The sequence below is a fragment of the Canis lupus genome, chromosome 36, assembly GCF_011100685.1.
Source record: "Canis lupus familiaris isolate Mischka breed German Shepherd chromosome 36, alternate assembly UU_Cfam_GSD_1.0, whole genome shotgun sequence".
NCBI classification, from domain to species: domain Eukaryota; kingdom Metazoa; phylum Chordata; class Mammalia; order Carnivora; family Canidae; genus Canis; species Canis lupus.
In genome coordinates, this window is record NC_049257.1 from 6,073,173 (window position 1) to 6,096,214 (window position 23,042).

Here is a 23,042-nt window from a genome sequence, read left to right on the forward strand (position 1 = left end):
GAGATTTATTCATGTCAACACTGATTTTATTATGGATTTTGCTGGGATGCAGCCATGCCTCCTCCTCTTTTAACATGGCTGGTTTTTCTTCTCTAGGGATACAGATTTGCCATTGTCCCACATCAACTTTAAAAAAATTTTGAATTCTTAAAAAAAATGAATTCTCATATGGTTAAAGCAAGTCCAAGCTACAAGGTTATTATTTTTCTCTCTCTCTGGCCTCTTATATACTCATCACAGTTATTGGATCTCTGCTCCCTGCAAACTGCTGTGTTGGTAAATCTCATGTAAAAAGAATATCAAGCCAAGTCAGGACTTCTTGCTTTATATTCTTAATGCCTTACACACTTCTTGGGTAGCCCTGATAACAACTGAAATTAAATGATGTATTAATTTTTCTTGTTCATTCTCTGTTTTTCCTGATAAAATATAAATATCAGGAAAGCAGGTACCATGTTCCATCTCTTTCATGCTATTCCCCAAGCTTACCTATCAGCATTTATAGATAATTGGGTAGAGAAGAATATACTATCAAAGGAAACTGAGAAGTGGTGGCCACAAAAGAAAGAGAAAAACTAGTAGATATGGGTCCTAGAAGCCCAAGAAAAGTGATGGTTTCCATTTTGTTGCATGTTGCTAAGTCTTTAAGTAAGTTAAGTGCTGAGTCCATAAATGAGCATGGAGTGCTGTTTAAACAAAGGAACCCAATCATCTGCCTTCTCTGTGCCTGCTCCCAACAGATGAGCACAGAAAAGTCATTCTGATCAGTTGATTATCAACCATCCTGAATACTTTCTGGAAACATTACTAGTTTTCTCTAGTAAGCTTGCTCTCCAACAGCCACAATGCTCATTTCATACCATTCCCATTGTCCAAACTTCTTACTCCTTCTTCCCTCTCCTCAGAGAGAAAGTCCACAGCCTCTGGACCAGTTTCTCCTCCCCGTCATCTAATGAGTCAAACTTTTTGGGCCTGCACCATCCTCTCCCTCTTCTCTTCTATAAAGAAATTGTCCTTACATCTATGAAAGTCCAGTCTGTCCATTTATGATCTGGATCCTACTTCCTTTTGTCTTCTGAAAAGCAGTATAACCAATTGCTTTTACTTTCCTGCGTCTTCAGCCTCTCTCTGTTAGATTATTTCTACATGCATTCAAAGATGACCTAGCATCTCTCTTATTCTTAAAAAATAAGAAACAAAAATACTTCCTCCCTTGGAATCCCTGTTCAAGCCATTGCCTTTTCTCTACCCTCGTTAGTCAAATACTTTTACACACATACTGTCTTCAATTCCTCATCTCCCATTTACTGTTTCAAAAATAACAGTATTATTGAGATATACATAACATGACATGTAACTCACCCATTTAAAGTATATAATTCAATGATTTCTAGTATATCCAAAGAATTGTGCAATTGTCACCACAATCAGGTTTAGAATATTTTCATTACCCAGTACCCATTAGCAGTAATTCTCCATTGCCCCGTCAGTCCCCATCTCCACCCTCAGTCGAAGGCAACCACTAATCTAGTTTCCATCTTTATGGGTTTGCTTATTCTGAGCATTTCATATGAATGGAATTCTACAATATGTGGTCTTTTGTGACTTGCTTCTTTCACTTAGCATAATATTTCTAAGAGTTGTCTATGTTGTAGCATGTACGAGCACTTCCTTTCTTTTTAATGCCCAATAATACCCCACTGCATGGCTATACTGCATGTTATTTATGCTTTTATCAGTTCATAGACATTTAGGTTGTTTCTATTTTTTGGCTTTGTTATTATCTTTTTGGTTGTAGCCATCCTGCTGGTTGTAAAGTGGCATCTCATTGTGTTTTTTGTTTGAATTTCCCTGATGGCTAATGATACTGAGCATCTTCTCATGTGCTTATTGGCCACTTGTAAATCCTCTTTGGAGAAATGTCTGTTCAGACACTTTATCCATTTTTAATTGAGTTGTCTTTTTATTATTGAATTCTAAGAATTCTTTACATATTCTAGAAATAAGGTCTCTTATTAGATATATGAGTTCCAAATATTTTCTTCCATTCCATGGGTTTTCTTTTCACTTTCATGATAGTGTCCAGTGAAGCACAAAAGTTTTTAACTTTGATGAAGTCCAATTTATCTATTTTTTCTTTTGTTGCTTGCATTTTGGTGTCACATCTAAGACTGCATTGCCGTAGTCAAGGCCATATACATTCCCTAAAAGTTTTATAGTCTTCTTTTCCATTTAAGTCTTTGATCTATTTTAAGCTAATTATTTTTTTATGAAGTGAGAGATAGGAGTTCAATTTCATTCTTTTTAATGTGGACATCCGGTTTCCCTTACCCTTTGTTCAAAGGCTATTCTTTCCCCATTAAATTGTCTTGGCTTCCTTGTCCAAAGTCAATTAACCATAAATAAAGATTCACAATTTTATCCAATTTCTTTAAGTTTATTTTTTGGTAATATCTTCACCCAACGTGGGGTTCAAACTCACAACCCTGAGATCAAGAGTTGCGTGCTCTTCTCACTGAGCCACACAGGTGCCCCTATTCAATTTTGACAGGACCACATTGTCTTGATTACTGTAACTTTGCATAAGTTTTGAAGTTGGGAAGTGTAAATCCTCCAACTTTATCCTTTTTCATGATGATTTTGGCTGTCTTGTGCCCTTTGAATTTCCATATGAATTTTAGTACAAGCCTGTCACTTTTTGTAAAGGAGCCAGCTAGAATTTTGATAGAGATTGCAGTAATAGTGCCATCTTAGCCATATTAAGTCTTTTTGGTCCCACGAACATGGAATGTCTTTACATTTATTAGGTCTTCTTTAACTTCCTGCAATTATATTTTGTAGTTTTAAGGATGTAAGTTTTTCACTTCTTTTGTTAAATATTTTCTGAAGTATTTTATTCTTTTAGATGCTACTATAAATGGAATTGTTTTCATAATTTAATTTCTAGATTGTTCATTGCAACTATACTGAAATACAACTTATTTTTGTATATTGATCTTGCATGCTGTGAATGTGTTTCTTAGTTGTAATAGTTTTTTTAGTGGATTCTTTAGAATTTTATGAGTACGAGATCATGTCATGTGCAAACAGAGAGAGTTGTACTTCCTCTTTCCAATCTGGATGCCTTTTATTTCATTTTCTTGCCTACTTTCCCTGATTAGAATCTCCAGTACAATGTTGAATAGAGGTGGTAAGAGTGGATATTCTCATCTTATTCCTGATCATAGAGGGGAAGCATCTAGTCTTTCACCATTATTTATGTTGGTTGTGAACATCTTTTTCATAGATGCTCCCATCAGGTTGAGGAAATTCCCTTCTCTTCCTGGTTTTTGAGTGTTGTTGTTGTTGTTGTTTTTAATCACATGAAGGGAGGTTAAATTCTGTCAAATATTTTTTCTGCATTTATTGAGATAATCATATGGGGTCCTTTATCTTATTGAGATGGGTATTATATTAATTGGCTTTCAGATTTCAAAACACTTTTGCATTCTTGAGAAACGTTCCAGTGGATTATGGTGTACAATTCTTTTTATATGTTGTTGTATTCTGTTTCCCAGGATTTTGTTGAGGATTTTTGCATCTATATTCATGAGAGATAGTAGTGTGTAGTTTTCTTTACTTGTAATGTCTTTGTTTAGTTTCAGTATCAAGGTAATATTGTCCTCACAGAATGAATTGGGAAGTGTTTCTTTCTCTTCTATTTTTTCCATTTGCCCTTTAACCCACTCAATCTAGCAACTAGAGTATATCTTGGTAAGGCCATCAATGACCTCCATGTTGCCAAGTCTAGCGAACACTTAAGTTTCAGATCTTGTCACATCTAGCCCATCAGCAGCATTTGGCAAGTTGAGCTTCCTGTCTTGGCTGATGTACTCTCTTTTCTTGCCTTTACATGCCCGGCTATCTTCTACCTCTTTGGCTGCCTGTTCTCAGTCTCCTTTGCTGGTTCATTCTTCTCTGTTCAAATTAAATGTTGAGATCTTAAGACTTGGCCCCGAGTCCCCTTTCTTTCTATTCTACACATACACATATCTATCCCATTCCTATAAATCCCTTAACTACAACTCTCAAATATATAGAGATCTTTATGTCTAACTGCCTGGTCCACATCTCACATGATTGACTGATATATAACATGTTCCAGTCTGAATGCTTGATTTTCTTTTCCAAATCTGTATCTCCATTAACTTAGCTATGCATATCAGAAACCTGGGGTCTTAATTAACACCTCATTTTCTCCCTTATCCTTTATGTTTGTCCTTACCACCGAGTAGTCCACCTCCTGGTTAAAAATCTACATGTGATTTTTCAGGCCTGACCATAGGCTATCACAAGGCTTTACCTGGTAGACCTCATTATCAGACTTGGTTTACAGCCAGTGCACTGAAGTCTCATAAGGGAGTTTCAGTCAAAGACTCAGGCACATCATATTCTTCACATTCTTAGCTCTGGCTCCTTCATTTCTAAGCCTCTTTTTCTGAGGCCTTGGGATGACATCCTCTTCAGGTACCTGCACTGAGGTTGGGGGATGGAGGAGGGGGAACCTTGAAGACATTTTTATCCACTCTCAGTGCCCAGTCCTTTTCTACTCCTAACTTTTCCCCCTCCCCTTATCCTTGGCCCCAAAGTCCACAAAACTGAGGAGGCTTTTATTTAGGCCTCCCTTGATAGTCCCGTGCTGATCTTTGTGACCTTTGAACAGTGTGCCATTCCATAAGGAAAAATTGAACAAGTGGAGTTGGTGCTTCCCCCCATTTTAGGCTCTTGCTTATATCTCACAGTAAGTGATTGAAAGCTTAGCTTTTTCATTTTAGTCTTGTTGCTTTAATCAGCTACTCAGACACCTGACAGCTCAGCTTCTCTCCAGCTCAACTGTGTTGCTTAGAACCACATCTTATTTAGTCTAATTCCAGTTTGGATCTTCAATACACCCATTCTCCAACCCACTTTCTGCTACCTGACCCAAGTCATCACTATCCTTGATTCAACTATGCTGGGGCCTTATAAATGGTCTTTAGGATTTCCTTTTTGCTCCCCTTCAAGCCATTTGCCATAAAGGAGTTAGAGTGATCCTTAAAAAATTTTTAAAATCATTATCATATCACTGCTTAAGATCCCTCTATAGCTTCCATTTATAGTTAGAATTAGGTAAATCTTTACCTGTAGGACACCTTGAATTATCATGCTTCTGAATGAGTTGGCCTCTGCCAACCTTTCCAAGAGTAGCTTGCTCTTCTCTCCCTCCCTCATCGTCTTTCCTAGATAGCAGTAACCTCTTTCCCTCCTCAAAGCCTCAGACATTTGGAGAGTGGCATGCTGGGGGTGAAGGTGGGGAAGCAGTTACCTTGGGTAGGTGAGAGTATTTAATCATGGACATTGTTTAGATCTCTCAGTGCATGTGCATGGTGAGTCAAAAGTAGATTGACCTGTAGTTGGTTTTATTATTATTTTTTAATTCTATTCAAACAATATATTCCCTTTACCACCTGTACATCTAGTAGTGCTGACCATTCCCATAGTCTTCCCTTCCACTTGCCTCGTTGTACTCTGCTTTACCATGCACTTCTAGGTAGATACTTCATCCTCTCACTTTCCATCTTAATAACTATTATTCATTTCTTGGACTAGAGATTTAAACACAACTTAGAAAAAAGCCTTCCTTGACTTACAAATTTAAGTTAAATTTCTTGCTGATAACACTGGTTTTGGTTTTGTTTATAAATAGCACTTACCAAAAGTTATATATTAACTTAGGTATTATACTTGAATGTGAATTTCATTATGACAGGCACTATGACTTTTATCTTTCACTTTCATGATTATATTCCCAGCAAGTTTGGCACATAGTAGGTGTTCGATACAGATGTATGGGAATGAGTGAATGAAATGGAGATCAAGCATGCATTGTCAAAGAAGTCAAGGAGAGATAGTGGACTGAGTAATGAAAGTCAGATGAAGAAGTATAGATATTTCTTTTGAAAAGTCTGTCTATGGTGGGGTAAAAGGTATGGGTGTTTTCAAGAAGCAGGAGAAGTGGGGATGAAGGTGTTATATTATTTTTAAGGTTTATTTTAAGACTTGAGCAGGTTTCTCTTACACTGTTGGTGGGAATGCAAACAGGTTCAGCCACTCTGGACAACAGTATGGAGGTTCCTCAAAAAGTTAAAAATAGAACTACCCTATGATTCAGCAATCGCACTACTAGGTATTTATCCAAGGGATACAAAAATACTGATTCAAAGATGCTCATGCACCACAATATTTATAGCAACACTATCAACAATAAACAAATTATGGATGTCCATCGATTGTTCAATGAGTAAAGATGTGATATATATATATATATATATATACATATATACACAATATATATATGTATATATATATAATGGAATATTACTAATCCATCAAAAAGAATAAAATCTTGCCTTTTGCAAAGATATAGATGGAGCTAGAATGTATTATGCTAAGCAAAATAAGGTAGCCAAAGACAAATACCACATGATTTCACTCGTTTGGAATTTAAGAAACAAAACAGATGAACATAGGGGAAGGGAAAAAAGAGAGAGGGAATCAAACCATAAGAGACTCTTAACTACAGAGAACAAATTGAGAATTGGTGGAGGGAGGTGCATGGGGGATAGGCTAAATGGGTGATAAGTTTTAAGGAAGGCACTTGTGATGAGCAGTGTGTGTTATACAGAAGTGGTGAATCACTAAATTGTACACCTGAAACCAATTTTACCATATGATAACTAACTAGAATTTAAATAAAAACATACAACTAAACAAAAAGACTAAGCAGGTTTAACTGCTAACGGAGAAGGATCCAGTAGAGCGGTGGGCATTGAAATCATCTAGAAGACTTGTTAAAACAGATTGCAGGACTGCACTTCTAGAATTTCTGATATAGTCATTTGGGGGTGTTGCTGATAATTTGCATTTCTAACAAGCTTTCAGGGAATGCTGATGCTGCTGGAATGGGGATCACACTTTGAGAAACACTGAGAAACAGGTTGGAGAAAGTTGAATGGGAAGCTCTGGAGTCCAAGCAGGAATATCTGTCCTAGGGAGAAGGAGGAACACTATCGTGTAGGATGCAAGAAAAAGATGAACGCAGACCTATGTAGGCTTAAAGGTTAGGGAACAGAAATTGTCAAAACTTCTCCTCTGATGGATCCTGTTTTCATTATAAGTAAGAACTGATGAGAACTAATGAGAATCAGGAAGGAGAATGAGGGGTAGGGTAAGAAGAAGAGGAAGTTAAGGAGGTTGGTATGGTCCTTATAACGAGCAAGAGAGCATCATGACAAGAGAAATAACAGCATTGCAACCAGTGTTGGAGACGTCGGTGAGGTTCACAGTCATACATCTATGTTGATACCAATCTGCTCCGTTACACCATTGAAGTTACTGATAAAAGAAATCGTATCAGCTGAATAAGGTTCAAGGACAATCAGACAATTCCAGCGGTTTATATCTTAAAATCTCTAACTAAACATGACTGTCCAGCTGTGTAAGTAAGACACACAGTTTAGAGGGACTAGCTAGGCAACTAGAGTTGCCTCTAAACAAATCCAGAGAAATTCCTATATATCTCCTTGTTCCTGAAGCTCTAAAGTGACAGGTGCTTTATTTTACCCCTCACTGCCAGTGTGTTATATTTGTAGTAGTACTAAACTTAAGTTTTGCTCACTTATAATCAACTTTTTTTAAAAGGAAGCATCATTTTATAGTGAGATACTAAAAATCTCCATTAAGAAAGATGAGATACAGAGGTACAAATCCTTACCTTATTCCACTCACTCCTTTCTGTCCTATCCACTTGTTGCTACCATGGAAAAGCTATCAGCTTGCTCAGATTTCAGGCTCTGACACATCATTTTGAGTTGTGTTGCTCACTAGGAACCAAAACCAAACAAGAAAGCAAGAAAACTGGAACCATAAGTCAGCACTGTACAAATAGTGCTGGTTGTGGTAAAGGTCAGGAGAATTGGAATCTAGCAGGCTGACAAGCAGAAGAAGCTTCTGAACTACAGGAAGACTGGGGGGGGGGGGTGAAAAGCCCCAAACACCACTATACCCAGGCTTCCACCTGGGAAACCATAATTGAATACAAGAGACAGAGGATGGTAACAGGGTTCTTCACAGAACCTCAGAGAGAATACTGTGGTTTAAAAAAGAAGTCCCTACAAATACCCACCATTTTCTTTGATGTGGATGGAACTGGAGGGTATTATGCTGAGTGAAATAAATCAATCGGAGAAACACAATTATCATATGGTTTCACTCATATGTGGAATATAAAAAATAGTGAAAGGGACTATAAATGAAAGGAGATAAAGTGAGTGGGGAAAAATTGGAGAGGAAGACAAACCATGAGAGACTCCTAACTTTGGGAAACGAACAAAGGGTAGCAGAAGGGGAGGTGGGCAGGGGGCTGGGGTGACTGGGTGACGGGCACTGAGTGGGGCGCGCTTGATGGGATGAGCACTGGGTGTTATACTATATGTTGGCAAATTGAATTTAAATTTAAAAAAATGTCCCTAGGATTAGGGCCATGTGAAATACATGTTAATGTTATTGATATTGGTTTATTTTTATTTTTTTATTTTTAGAGGTTTTATTTACTTGAGAGAAAGAGAGAGTGCACACATGCACACATGAGTAGTGGGGAGGGGATAAACAGACTCCCTGCTGAGCAGGGAGCGGACTGGGGCTCAATCCTAGGACCCTGAGATCATGACCTGAGTAGATGCTTAACTAAATGAGCCACCCAGACGCCCCTATTTATTTATTTGAGAGAGAGAGAGAGAGAGAGAGAGAAGGAGAGCACAAGTGCAAGAGTAGGGGAGGGACAGAGACAGAGCAGAAGTGAGGGAGGGAGGGAGGGGCAGAGTGAGAGGGAGAGAGAGAGAATCCCAAGAAGCCTCTGTGCTGAGCATGGAGCCCAACATGGGCATACTCCCATGACCCCAAGACCATGACCTGAGCCTAAATCAAGAGTCCCATGCTCAACCGACTGAACCTCAGTGCCCCTACTTATTTTAAATAATAACATGTGTGACAGCTGGAAATGGAAAGGGAAGACAATGTAAATAATATGGCATCTGATTCAAGAATCTAAGGAGCATAGGGATTACAAACACAGACACCTACATACAGGAATTCGGATTCAGACAGAGAAGGCTAATGACTAAACAGTTATTAAACAATGAAAGACTTTCACGCTGGCTGATGAATAGCTGCCATCCTGAGCTTCTTGAGTGCCCCTTGCTGTCTCAGTCTCTCTCTCTTTTTAAAAAGATTTTATTTATTTGAGAGAGAGAGAGAGGGAGAGAGAGAGCACGCACAAATGGGAGGGAGAGACAGAGGGAGAGGGAGAAGCAGACCCATTGCTGAGCAGAGAGCCTAACTGAGGCTCCTGCGATCATGACCTGACCTGAAGGTAGATGCTTAACCAACTGAGCCATCCAGCTGCTCCGGCCCCAGTCTCTCCTACATTTCTTCCTTCATCACATCTCCTCACACTCCCAAAGCTGAGGGGTTAAAACTAGCACTGAGCCTTCAGGATTCTTTTTTTTTTTTTTTTTTTTTTCTGCCTTCAGGATTCTTAATCTCTATGTTAAAGTCTCCACTTGGACTGGTCAATAGTCCCTATCATACTAGTTGTTAAGTGTCTTAATATCACTGCTGTATATAGATGTATGTTGCACAGAATTATCTGCATACTGTGAATTGTCTGATGAAGAATTATCTGCAACAGGATCATTTGGGTTACTTGTCAAAAATGCAGATGCTTGGGTCCCACACAATGGACCCACTGCATCTCTGAGAGAAGAGCCAGGATATGTATTTGTAACTATTTTCCAGATGATTCTAGAATATCATATCAAATATAATCTGTATTTTCTAGCATCGAGCAAATCTGTCTGTATTACATCTAGAGGCCAAGTTCTTTGAAGGGAGGGTCCTAATCCTAACACTCTTGGTATTCACCACTATACTAGCTCAGTATAATGATCTACGAGCTTTGATAATGATACACATTGATGGTGATGGCAATGGCTAATCTTGGTGAGTGCTTACGATGTACTAAAAGTACATGTGCCTTAGAGGCATCATCAAATGGGATCTCAGTAATCCAAAAAGGTACTATTATTATCTCCATTTTATGGCAAAGAAACTGAGACTCAAGATCTCATTGTTGAAGGGAAACAGACTCTAATCTTGGTCTGTCTGACTTCAAAGCCTGTATTCTCTCTGATTTGCTTAAGTCATCCTAGTTCTTAGATTAGAGAACAATTCTAAAGATAACCTATAAACCACATTCTTTGAAATTCATCTCTTCAATTTGCTTTTGTTTCAAACTTATTTGTATCATTTTGTCATATATGTGGAGTGGAAGTAGGCAAGAAAGAGGAGATAGTAGAAGCTATATTCTCGGACTTTCCGGGGCCAAGGTTAAGGACATTGAATACAGAAAGTAGAAGATATAGTGGTGCTTGGGTGGCCAGTTAAGCATTTGATTCTTGATTTCAGCTCAGATCATGATCTCAGAGTTGTGAGATTGAGCCTTGTGCTGGGCTCCACTTTGAGCATGGAACTTGCTTAAGATTCTCTCTTTCCCTCTATCCCTCTCCCTCCTCTCTCTCTAAAAAAAGTAGAAGATATATATATATATATATATATATATATATATAATCAATATTTTTCAATATTTAACAGCTATTGGAAAGTTTTTAGCTAAATAAAAATAAAGTCTAACTGAAAAAAGTTAGAAGATTGCAGCTGTCAGATTTTGAGGTTATAGCTAGAAATTGAGCAATAAGAAAAGGGAATCAAGATGAGAACTCACTGTTGAGAAATAATGAGGGCAACTGTAATTTGAGAAAGGTCATCAGCGGACCAGGTGATGCCTAGACTTGACAATGGGCAAGACAAGCAGTCTGGACATAGAGAAATTAAGGCAGCTTATAGGAGGGGGTGGATCGAAAGTTGGAATAAAGAATGAGTTTTATATGCATTCAGGTTTGTTTTGACGTATTTTGCCCGGAAGCTGGGATTAATGAGCACACAGAGTGTTATAATTTCATTCTGGTTAAAGCATACTTATGCACTGAGCTTAATGAAGAATGGCTAATTAACATCTTTTGAACATAAGAGGGAAAAAAGAATATACATCAGAATTGTCTTTTCAAGGCAAAACAAACACAAAATCAAAATCTGGATAAACAGAATCAGGGGACTTATTCAGACTTCAATATGTCAATCCTGGTGCTTTTCTTTAGATACAGATAACTTTCTAATCATGCTTGATTCATTCATGACATATGGGGAAAGCTAGAGCTTATTCTTACTGGGATCTGGGCAAAATCCCCACTTCTCATCTCTTTCATAGCGGCTTGTCGTGGCACACCACAGTAAGTCGTCTTCCCGCCCTTCCTGGGTGCATTCATGATGCCACTGTCGGTTATACTGGAAAGGAAACATGCACGGCATCCCATGGGCATTCCCTTTGATTGTGTACATATCTAGAAGAAAAAAATCAAAGTTAAATAAGAATTATGTCAGCTTTATCTTTGAAAGCTATCATATAGAGAATGCATTTCTTATTGACTGAAAATCTACGATGGCGAAGGCCCTTGCTATACCACAGAGAACCCTCAGGACCTCACTGTCTAGAGTGTGTAGCAGTACAAGGGAAAGTGCTGGCTTCAGAGCACGGGCTGGTAAGTGGCTTGTTTAGATATTTTCTTACCTTTTTTTTACAGTGGTGCCCTGCCACAGTAGCACATGGGTTTGTCAGTGGATGGGAAGGAAAATTAAATGAAGATCGACTTTAAAATACTTTCTGGCCCCCAAATATATCAGGGATCAGCATCTGAACCTCAAGAGTTTTATCAGAATTTATTTTTTAATCGGAATTTATGAATTCATTCATTCAACAGATATTTATTGAGCACTGAATGCGCCCAGCATTGGGGATGTACTGGAGAGCAAACCTGCAAACGTTCCCTTTCATATGGAGCTTCTGTTCCAGTGGGGAGAGACAAAGAGAAAGCAAATATATAAGTAAATGTATAATTCTGGGTAGTGATAAGTGCCACGAAGAAAAACTTAAGTGCCACGAAGAAAAACAAAGCAGGACGGGAAGATAGAACAGCTCTGTGTGTGTTTGAAGGATGGAGGGGCACCATTTTGGAGAGGGTTGCAACGAAGGCATCTCTGAATGAGAACTGGGTGAAGTGAAGGAGCAAGTCTTTGCAAAAGAGTTGTTCTGGTAGGAGGAACAGCAAATGTAAAGGGCCTGTGACAAGAGCCTGCATGGGGTGAATGGGGAAGAGCAAGGAGGTGCAAAAGGAAGTGGCATTGGGGAAATGCTGGCGCATCAGCTCACAGAGGGCCAGCTCTGCCACATTGTGGATTTGGGCCTTGCCCATGAGGGTGGTGAGAAGTCACTAGTGAGTTTTGAATGAGAAAATGACATGATCAGATTTCCATTTTTAAAGACTAACTCAGGGTGCAGTGTGGCAAACCGAACCTACACAGGAGAAGGGAAAATGGGATGACTAGCTAGGAGGCCTCTACAAGAGTCTAGGGGAGAGGAGTGTGAGGGGGTGTCCTGTCAGCTGCTTTCTCAGAGTATTGCAATAATTGGGCATCCTTGGCCTTAATCATGACTCAACGGGGGCTTTCCATGGTGAGGGGGCTCAGGGCCATCCTCCATTAAGTCAACAGGTCCTGGAGCAGACGGGCTGGCTGTGGAGGTTCCCACTCCTTCACCACAGTTGGCAGGGGCTAGACTGAGCACACGCCACATTGCCAGGCCTGGAGGTTTGGGCTGTTTAGGAAATACAGATATTTCAGGGCACATCATCTTATTTCAATACCCTGACTTCTACTCAGTGCGTAAGAATGTGAGTATATGGCTAAAAAATGAATATAAAGCAAAATATTAAGTTCTTCCTTAGAACCATAGACTATTCAGAGTGCTGGCTTGCAGCACTTGCTTATTGTGAGTCCTTGCAAATGGCTTGCTCTTGGCTCTGTCAAGAATTTTACGCCAGTAAAATTCATTTACTGTAGGTACAGAAGAAAGTCTTGCTTTGAATCTTAAGAGTGTCTTGCTCTGTTTCCTAGGACTGGTATAAAGTCCTTAGAAGGGTATGCTCTTGTTAAGGCATAATTCTACAGAGCACCATGAGGTCAGGGGCCACATCTGTCTCATTGGCTTGTGTAAATTAAGTGTCTAGCACTGTACCCAAGAAACAATCAGTGCTCAATAAATATGTGAAGGTTGCATAGATGAATGAATGAAGAGAGCTACAGAGCAAAAATCTAAGAAACAGGTTTGAGGTTTCAGAATTTATGCCATTTTCTTTGTCCTTTTATTTCCTGCTCAAAATGCCAAATATTAAGGAATTATGGAGAAATAAAGCCCTTACTCCTGAAATCATGGTTTCCCATCCCTTGATACATGTCAATTGCTCCTGACAGTAGTCTGTGGTTTATCGTTAAATGCCTTGGGCAGCCCTGGTGGCTCAGCGGTTTAGCACCACCTTCAGCCCAGGGTGTGATCCTGGAGACCTGGGATCGAGTCCCGCATGGGGCTCCCTGCATGGAGCCTGCTTCTCCCTCTGCCTGCATCTTTGAACCTCTCTCTCTCTCTTCTCTGTCTCTCTTTTATAAATAAATAAATAAATAAATAAATAAATAAATAAATAAATAAATAAATACCTTGCCATGAATGACATGGATGCGAGTGAGGAGGCTCTGAGGTGCTCTGTAGTCATGCTCATACATGGGGCTGAGTTTCTACAATAAGGGAAATGGTGGCAGGAGAGGTTCTTCTGTTCACCCTGACCAGTCTTTACTTCAAAGACCTTTTCTTCCCACCTTTATTTTCTTTTTCTCTCCTATCCTTCTAGTCTTTCTTCTCTTTTCCATTGATTCCCAGTTATTTAAGTGTTTTCACCCCTAATACCTTTAAATTCTGAGTTTTGCTTCTTTAGCAGAATTTAGAAAGTTCATTCTAAGACTCCAATAATCCTTTAATAAGAGTCATGTAAGCAACTAAAATGTATTTAGCAGAAGTCCCTTGAGGCTCTAGGTGCTGTCATATAATATAATTTACAAATCTTTACTTTAGGGGTAAACATTCTAAATATATCATTTCATAAATACTTTTACTTAAATTATTTTTTACCTTTGTGCAGATATTCACAAATGCTTCCACCATCTGACAAATAGGAAATCCACTTATGAAGATATTTCCATGAGGCCACAAGCATATTGTTGTCATTCACCTGGACTGTGTACTGGAGAGGGCCTATGATCATGTTCTTGTTACAGTGCCATCTCAAGGAAACGTGAGTGGAATCACACTCATATATGCTTAATGGCTGCTCTGGATTAGATAAATTCAGGCCCAGGCAACCACTGCCTCCTATGTTAAAGAGGTGGTGGTTTGAAACCCATTTCCAAAGCATGTGCTTGTTTGGTGGCTTGCAGTTCTCCAGGGTCAGTACAGATTTGCCTGCTTGAATGCATTTCTTGAGGCTCTCACTCTGGATAAGGAACATTCCTTTATCTGAAACAACAAAATAGAAAACGTGGCATGGAACTTTCATATATCATTAACTAGTGTCATGAGGATCCCAGTGTGCATGCCCATGCTGCCATGTGCTATAATTTATGGTCATTTTGAACGGATCTGTTGATAGTTGATAGATGTATCCACCAGAAGGACTTTATTTGCACAAACGAGAGATTTCTTGGGAAACATAAATGGACTTGTTGGAACTAATGGGAAAGTGACCTAAGACATCCATGGTCATATTGTAGCAAAGGCTGCCTGTGACTCCACAGGGGAGTGGTATTATGGTGAAGGAGCTCACCACAACTGGAGAGAGAACAGGGATTGGTAATAACACCAAGGGCTAAAGGAGAGGGACATTGTGTGCCCAGAAGTTTGGTGACACTTTGATTTTCTTCAAGCAAGTGCCTGAATATTAGAAACATACCAGCTGAATCGAAAAGTCACTTAAATAAAAAGTTCTACCATCAAATTCCTATAGAAAAACAAAAGGGGATATAAGTAAAGTGCTGTTTTGTGTCTTGATACAAGATGCAATGCTGGTGGGGGAAAAAAACTTCTCCATATTCATTCTCTTTGCTGGGTCCATGTGGAATAAAAACATGAGGACATTTGCTGTGGGGATGGCCTCTTCACAAGAGCAGCCTCGTTGGGTTGGACTAGCAGTAGATGAATGCCCAAGACGCTGGTTCAGGCCTGGCACCATTTGTAGATACATGAAAAGTGGTAGAGTGCTATGGCAGTGGCAAAAACCACACAGGCCACAGGAAGATATTGAGAAAGTAGCTTTTGTGACATACCTCTGAGCCTCTAACCCCCTGGAGCCAGAAGAAGAGATCTGAGTGAATTCCCTGTGGAAAAGCTGGTGGGGCTCAGCCAAGGAATGGTGTTAGCTACGTGCCCACTATCTGACTATACCTAGAGTCACTGGTCTGGAAAACATCTGCTATGTGGTTATGAACTTGTCCTCTCACAGGTTTTTCAAAGGTAGAAATCATCTAATTTTTTCAGTCTAAGCACAGAATGTACTGAGGACATTATAGAAGTTCAATAAATACTTAATGTTGATTAAATGTGCTGACAGCTACACAGGCCTGCCTGTATAGGCTCGGAGGCCTAGGGTTCCTGGGTTACTCAGCTCAGAATGTCGGTCAGGTCCAAGAGCTCTTTTGTTTTTTCATTAAGTAGGCTCTCTTATATTTTACCTCCTGTCCATTCTTTTGAAAGCTGAAGGGACATTATCAGCTTTCCTTAAAATGCCTGTGGTTTGGGGCAAGTTGTGTTGTGTGGCCAGGGCATAGAAGTAACAGGCAGAGGCCTTCTAGAGATTTGGAACAGTGCAGAACTAGCCACCTTGTGCGTCAGTGCATGGGGACAATGCTTCATTTTGGTAAAAGTTCTTTGTTTTTTTCAAAGTTAATCAGGCCAAGAACTGATTTACAGTAACCAAAATCACTTAAGACATTGTTAAAAAAAAAGATTGTCAATGTATTAATAAAAGCTATACCTCGTTTAATAATTGATAACCTTATTTATAACCATACATTTGAGGAGTTGAATTAGTTGTCAGAAAATTGCTTTGATCATCATATATCAGAGCAAAAGAGAAGCGAGTGTGTGTTTGGGCGGGGGAAGAGAATGAATGGTTTTAGGGAGATTTCATTTAGATCAGGAAATTTGTTTTCCTAATGAAGACCATGTCTATATGGTTATTAGTAATACTCATTCAAGATCAAATCTACCCCTTGCCAGTGCTGTGTGGACTCTGATAATTAACCTTCTCTCCAACTCTCCTTTTCACCTTTTCATGCTTGGGTAGAACGTTAACCTTAATTTCTGTTGTAACCTACTAATTACTTTCTAGCTAACCCAGAGTTTCATTAATTTTTCACTAAAGGATAATTATTTTACTATAAATGTTCTGTAATTTAGCTTCTATCTCATATACATGTTCAAATATCTCCACCTATTTACTGGCTGGATCTCAGCCCTCTGGGCCTCAGTTTATACACTAAGATGGGTGGACAGACTAGTAGTTGACATCTCTCAAACAGGCAGACTAGTCTGGAACTTTGAGAAATTTTTTTAATCTCAATGAGCCTTGCCTTTCCCTTTTGAAATGGGAGCATGTGTGATACTGACCTCACAGGGATAGCAAGAGTATTGCGTTAAATAACCCATGCAAAGCACATCACCCACCACTTTGGCATAGGAAGACTTCGGCAAATTGATGTTGTTATTATTGTTACTATTATCCTTTTGGCTTCCCAATTCTCGGTCTGCAGAGGCAACTGTAGATCCGATGGAGCACCTGGAGAGTGCTAACTTGAGCGTCCCCAAAGACTCCAGTCATTTTCAGAAAAATTCATCCTTACTTTAGCTTTTGTAGCACACAGTGTGTATAGGCTTTTTAGTTTTAGATAATCCTGAGATCACCTTTTATGGAGTAAAAATACTCTTCGAAAGCCAAAAAACAAATTTCTTGTCTTGTTTGTTCAAATATATATGCAATCATGAATTAAGAGTCTTCATCTGTTCCTCTTTCATGCTCATCTATCTGTAAAGTCTATTCTGCAGCTCTCTTATGAGAAAGAGAAAAATACATGGTGTTGACAAAAGGTGCATGGATGAGTGAATGGATGGTCTATAAATCAACATGGAAATTATATATCACTAAAATTTTGGGTAGATAAGTAATGTTTTTAAGTGTTCAAATTATTAAGTGTTATGAGAAAAGGAGTGTCAGAATCAGAACTTCTAGTTACACCAGTGATCATAAAAATACCTTCCTGAAGCAGAAGATATTAGACAAACTTAATCCCATGCTGCTCACTTTTGGAGTGTTATTATGTTTTCATGCCCAGCTGCCTTTAGAATGTAGCTTTGGAAAAGTTCCTCGGAATGTATCATAAACAAGTAGCTGTGGCTTAACAATAACAATAAATATGCCATCTCCAAAAGAATACTATGCCATACGAAGCTAAAAAATGGCCCAATCCCATTTTCCCATTAAACTATAATAGAATCTGGTCCTGGCACCATTAATCTCTATAAATTCACTGAAGAGAAAACAATTGCTTTCAAATAGACTATGAGGAGACCCAATATAGGTATCAATATTCTGATTATTATTATATGCATATATGGGTTGTCTGTAACAAAAACATAATGTGAAGAAAAGCCACCAATCCTTAGTGTCTATAGTCAGGTTTTAGAAAGGATGAAAATCAAATGTGGGAGGAAGCAAGATTGATTATATATGTCAAGGACATCAGTTCTGCTTGAACACTGATTAAGTGATTAATGAAGTACTGCCAGAATTACTAAATCTCTTTGCAGTAAAATGTTATTATACTTCCCTTCATAATTATAAGTTTAAGAGGAGAAAAGGATTGATTTACTAGAAGTAACTTATAAACTAATTTTTATCCTTTTTTTGGAGAGGGAATAAAATAGAAGATCGTGGTTCTACTTTCTACTTCTGGGTTCTTTTGGGGAGGAGATCATTTTAGATCCACTCTTTGGCCCCACAGGATAACATGCACTTTTCTAAGAAATGGGAGGAGAATTCTTCCTTGATTAAATGTAGGACTTCAGTCAAAGGTAATCCTTTCATGACTGCATGTAGAATATTACTTTATTTCACAAGTATTTGTTGGGTGCTAGCCACGTGGTAGGCACTGTGTAGGATACCAGAGATAGAAAGAGGCATTATTTGGGGCAGCTGGGTGGCTCAGTGGCTTAGCGTCTGCCTTTGACTCAGGTCATGATCCCGGGGTCCTGGGATTGAGTCCCACATCAGGCTCACTATGGGGAGCCTCCTTCTCCCTCTGCTTATATCTCTGCCTCTGTCTCTGTGTCTCTCATGGATAAATAAATAAAACCTCTCTCTCTCTCTCTCTCTCGAGAGAGAGAGATTATTTTCCTAAATATCTGTCCCTTAAAAGTATATCTATTTCTTCTGAAATCATGAGAATCTGGTTAATAAAAAAGAAGGAAGTTCCATCAGTTCCAAAGAAAACATTACAGCTACATTAGAGTATCCCTTAAAGGCAAGTGATGAAAAACAAAAGAAAATAGCCCAGAAGTTGAAACACTTGACTGGATCCTCAACTAGTGTCCTATATGAGATAGACATAGGTCCTTAGTGTCATCGGATCATTCTGAGTGGGGAGAGTGTTGGTGTATGCATGCACTTGTCCACTTTCCAGGGAGGGGACAGAGAACAACGCTGTAAGGAATGAGGTCATTTGGAGGAGACTAACTCTAACCATAAACCTGAACCATAAACTTTAGAACTGGTGGGACTTTAAAGGTTATTTAATTGAGTCATTCTTTTACATTTTTTCCCAAATCCATTTTGTCTTTGAAGTTTAATAGCCACATGTTCAGTGAGGACCATAAAGGTCTTAGTCTAGCTTTATTTACACATGTTAATTTATAACCTATAAAGGAGAAAACAAACTGCTGCAAATTCTTGCCAAACAATTTGAAGTAGGAGAGTTAAAATTTGAAATGATTTTTCAGTCCCTAGTATGGTATGTGTTAGGAACCCTGCAGAAAGGAGGATATGTATGTCATAGTGTTTGCCCTTAAGGAATTGATGCTATCCCTGAGAGCACATCATGAAATGTACAGAAAGAATTATACCTTAATGCTGAAGTATATTTTGGTGTCAGAGGTATAAACAAACACAATGAGGAAGAAGCCGGATCTAGAAGGAGTGATTTGGCCTATCAGAGATATCTCTTGCTTTCTTTCAATCTCTCTCTCTCTCTCTCTCTCTCTCTCTCACACACACACACACACACACACACACACACACATTTTCGTTCAACAGTCCTTTATTAGGGACCTAACATTTGTCACACGTGGAGGTACTTTGGTGAAACTAGCCAAGCAAGATGCCTGTTTTCACTGCAGAGAGAGAGAGAGAGAGAGAGAGAGAGAGAGTTCAGAGTAGTGGAGGAAGTCTATAGTTGCACAGCCAGGGAGTTGGGCAAGGCCGGATTCTGGAGCAAAATCACCAAAGCTCAGAAGTGACAAAAACAATCAGCTTCAGGGTGATGAGAGCCTACCTATAAAAAAGACTTTGGTGGCTGTAGAATGAATACAAAGTTAGAGGTGGTTTGGGGTCATTTTATGAAGAAGTTGAATTTTATTCACAGATATGTCTATTAGTCTTCGGATGAGAGAGAGCTTTAGGAATGAGAGAAGGCATGACTGAGGCTGTGGTGTAGAAGATGAATCAGCATGCTGAACAAAAGCATTTATTGAGCACTGACTGTGTGCCCCGCATTGTTTTAGGTGCTCAGAATATAGGCGTGAGACAAACATCCAAGTTCGAGGCCTGCAGTTCTTCTTTCGGTGGGATGAGATGGTCCACCAGTGGAACTGGAGCACAGTGTGGGGACTATTGCTGTGATCCAGCCAGGGGACAGAAGCTGTCAGTTCAGCTGGTTGTGGTGGGAAAGGAAAGGAGGAGGGAAGAAGGGTGAGACTCCAGTCACTAGGAGAGAATTCAAAGGAGGAAGAAATGACAAGATTTGGTGATTGATGGAATGTGAGGATTCTGGAAAAGGCAGCGGCAATGATCTGTTTTCTGGTTTCAGCTGTGCAGTTGGCTGGTAAATGCCTGCCAATTCCTGTGATACCACGAGGTTGGCATCTAAAGCCTGGGGGCTACTATTACCATCTGATCTGTCTGTCTGAACAGTGCTGGCTGGTGGGAAGTACCTGTAGGACATTTCTCTTGAGGCCCCCACCACTTCGCTTTTGACACCCCTTCTGATCACCTCCACCTATATTGTGAGCACCTAAAACAATGTGGGGCCCACAGTCAGTGCTCCACCTGTCTTCCTGTCTTGTGGTGCCTCCTTCTGCTTTAGACAGCTCTTCTCTTAGAAATGGCTGAAGGTTTGAAGTGGTAAGTGAATAAGGTTTGAAGCTTTAAGACTTCGTTGGGGTTTCTGTACTTTTCACACAAAAACACTTGAAACAAACAATAAAACAACAGTTCCTAAAGAAATGCTCTTTTGATGGTGGGACTTTAGGCAAGCAAAGGGCTTTCTGCTATTCAATAAATTCCATCATGAGGGGGCTCTAATCCAGGCTCTGTGCTCCTCCTCGTTAAAGGGAAGTAGAAGGAAAAGTTCACATACACGGTTCACATCAAGTGCACTGCTTAAGACAAGCTATTAGGAAACTACAGCTTGCCAGATGCAACCCAGTTTCAATCTCCCACCCCATTTCCCTGGGGTTAAAGCTCTTCTGTTCTATCCACCCACACAGCTGGTGCTCAGGCACTCTCTGCCTGTAGTATCTCTTGAGTCTGTTCAGATCCTTTCTGTTCTGACAGGTGCAGTAGTCCCTCCCCCACCCTTATCTGCCATCTTGCTTTCGGCTGTTTCAGTTTACCTGAGGTCAACCACCGTGAAGGCAGCAGATGAACCTCCTTCTGATGTGTCATCAGGTCACATGTGGCCTAATACCATGTTAGAATATCTATGGCCCTCATCTCATGACATAGATATTTTATTATCTCACATCATCACAAGAAGGGTGAGTATAGTACAATGAGTTATTTAGAGAGACACCACATTCACATAGTTTTTATTACAATATATTATAATTGTTTTATTATTTGTTACTCTGGTTAATGTCTTACTGTATCTAAATGATAAATTCAACTTTATCATAAGTATGTATGTATAGGAAAAGCCATAGTCTACATAGGGTTTGGTACCATCTGCGACTTCAGACATCCACTCGGGGTCTGAGAATGTATCCCCTGCGAAAAGAGGGGACTACTCTATTTCAGTTTGGACAAGGAAAGGGTCCAGAAGGTAGTGGGGAGGGCATTTCTCCCCTGTAACCAATCTGAAAGGTGAGCAGCATCCCTCTAGGGATGTATTGGCCTTTTCCAGCTACACAAATTTGGATTTGTCCTGTCCAGTGAACAATGGGTTCAGATCTGATTGTGTTCCTTACTTAGATTACTCTGTAGCAGGAAAGGATGTTGTAAGCCACTGAATCGAGTTCTGTTCATGGCTGAATGGTGCAGAAAATCTGGATTCTTAATACGACTTTCCAAACCAATAAGCAAGGAATTTCTGATGCTTGCAGCATGTGCATTGTACTTGAAAGAACAGTCCCACAGAACAGTGGAAAAGTGTGCCTGCCCCTCCTGGCTCTCTGCATGCATGTTTGCATTTTATCCAAAATCATCTGAGACTTGGTGTTCGTCTCTTAATCTGACAGCACCTACCAAGGCCTGTGGCTACCTCTCATCTGAGACTTGGTGTTCGTCTCTTAATCTGACAGCACCTACCAAGGCCTGTGGCTACCTCTCAATTGTCTTCTATTAATCAACTAAAAGGTAAAGTACATTTTAAAATATCTCCTTATCCCATCCAGAACTTCCATCTCTTTATCTGCCCTAGCACTGTCCTTGATTTTGCGCATTGTTTATTCTCCTGCAGCTTCTGAACCTGGATAATCACCACCTCCACAGGCCCATGGGATCCTTCTCAATAAATCTTTTTACGTGTCCTCTCCCACTTTCTCTCTAATCTTCCCAAATCGCCACTCCCAGTTCCATGGGGCACACAATACTCTTTCTCACATGCCGGGAAACATGAAACCCAGCTAATCAGCTGTACTGGCTCCCGTTTTGTGGGGATTCAAATTACCTGTTCCCAACCCCTGTGTGAAGTGGGTTAACCATTTAGACTGTCCTTGCCACCCCCACTCCCTGCTTACTCGGATTCCCTCCCATCCCTTCCTCTCTGCCATTCTCATCTAGCAGTAGCTGACCCTTGCAGAAAATCTCATCTCTTCTGCAGTTCTTTCCTGGATCTCTGTATCTTACCAATGAATTTTAAAACTGAGTTGAAAACCTTTGTCTTCCTTTTAGCTTTTCGCCTATCCCTCCATCATTTTGTCTTTAGCTTGAAAGTACCTAACAGACGTTGCTGGTATAAAACTCATTATTCACAGAAGTTCTGTTACCCTATAGACTGGGTTGAAAATGTACCATCTCAGTCACCAGGAAGCCTCGCTACAGAGAGCAAGTTACAGCAGGACACAATGAGACAGAACATAAACTTCCCTCACAAATGCCTGCATGTTGAAGCCCTGAGGATATAATTCAAAGACTGGGTCACCAAAACAAACAGAAACAGAAAACAACTCCACCGACAACCACAACAATCTTGGAAATGATGTGACATTATTGAACACAAATGTGTTGACGCTGAGCTCATCCATCTTAGGTGCTTTAAGAATATACTCATTTAAGAAAAATACACATTTACTTAACTGGGAGATAGGGAATAACACAAAAACAAATCAACTTTTAATGGCAGATATAGTGTTAGTCCCTGGACTAGTTTGCTAGGGCTGCAATAACAAAGTCCCACAGACTGAGTGACTTAACAGAAAT

General features: G+C 39.7%; 1 protein-coding gene across 1 annotated transcript in view; it reads right to left on the reverse strand.

Annotated features, from left to right (window-relative positions):
* Positions 1 to 23,042, reverse strand: part of PLA2R1 (phospholipase A2 receptor 1) — a 115,025-nt gene that overhangs the window by 83,109 nt on the left and 8,874 nt on the right. The window contains exons 2-3 of the mRNA XM_038584629.1: positions 14,210 to 14,593; positions 11,361 to 11,534 (exon numbers count right to left, since the gene is read on the reverse strand). Of these exons, the coding sequence (XP_038440557.1) occupies positions 11,361 to 11,534; positions 14,210 to 14,593 (558 nt within the window). The remainder of the gene's footprint in view (positions 1 to 11,360; positions 11,535 to 14,209; positions 14,594 to 23,042) is intronic.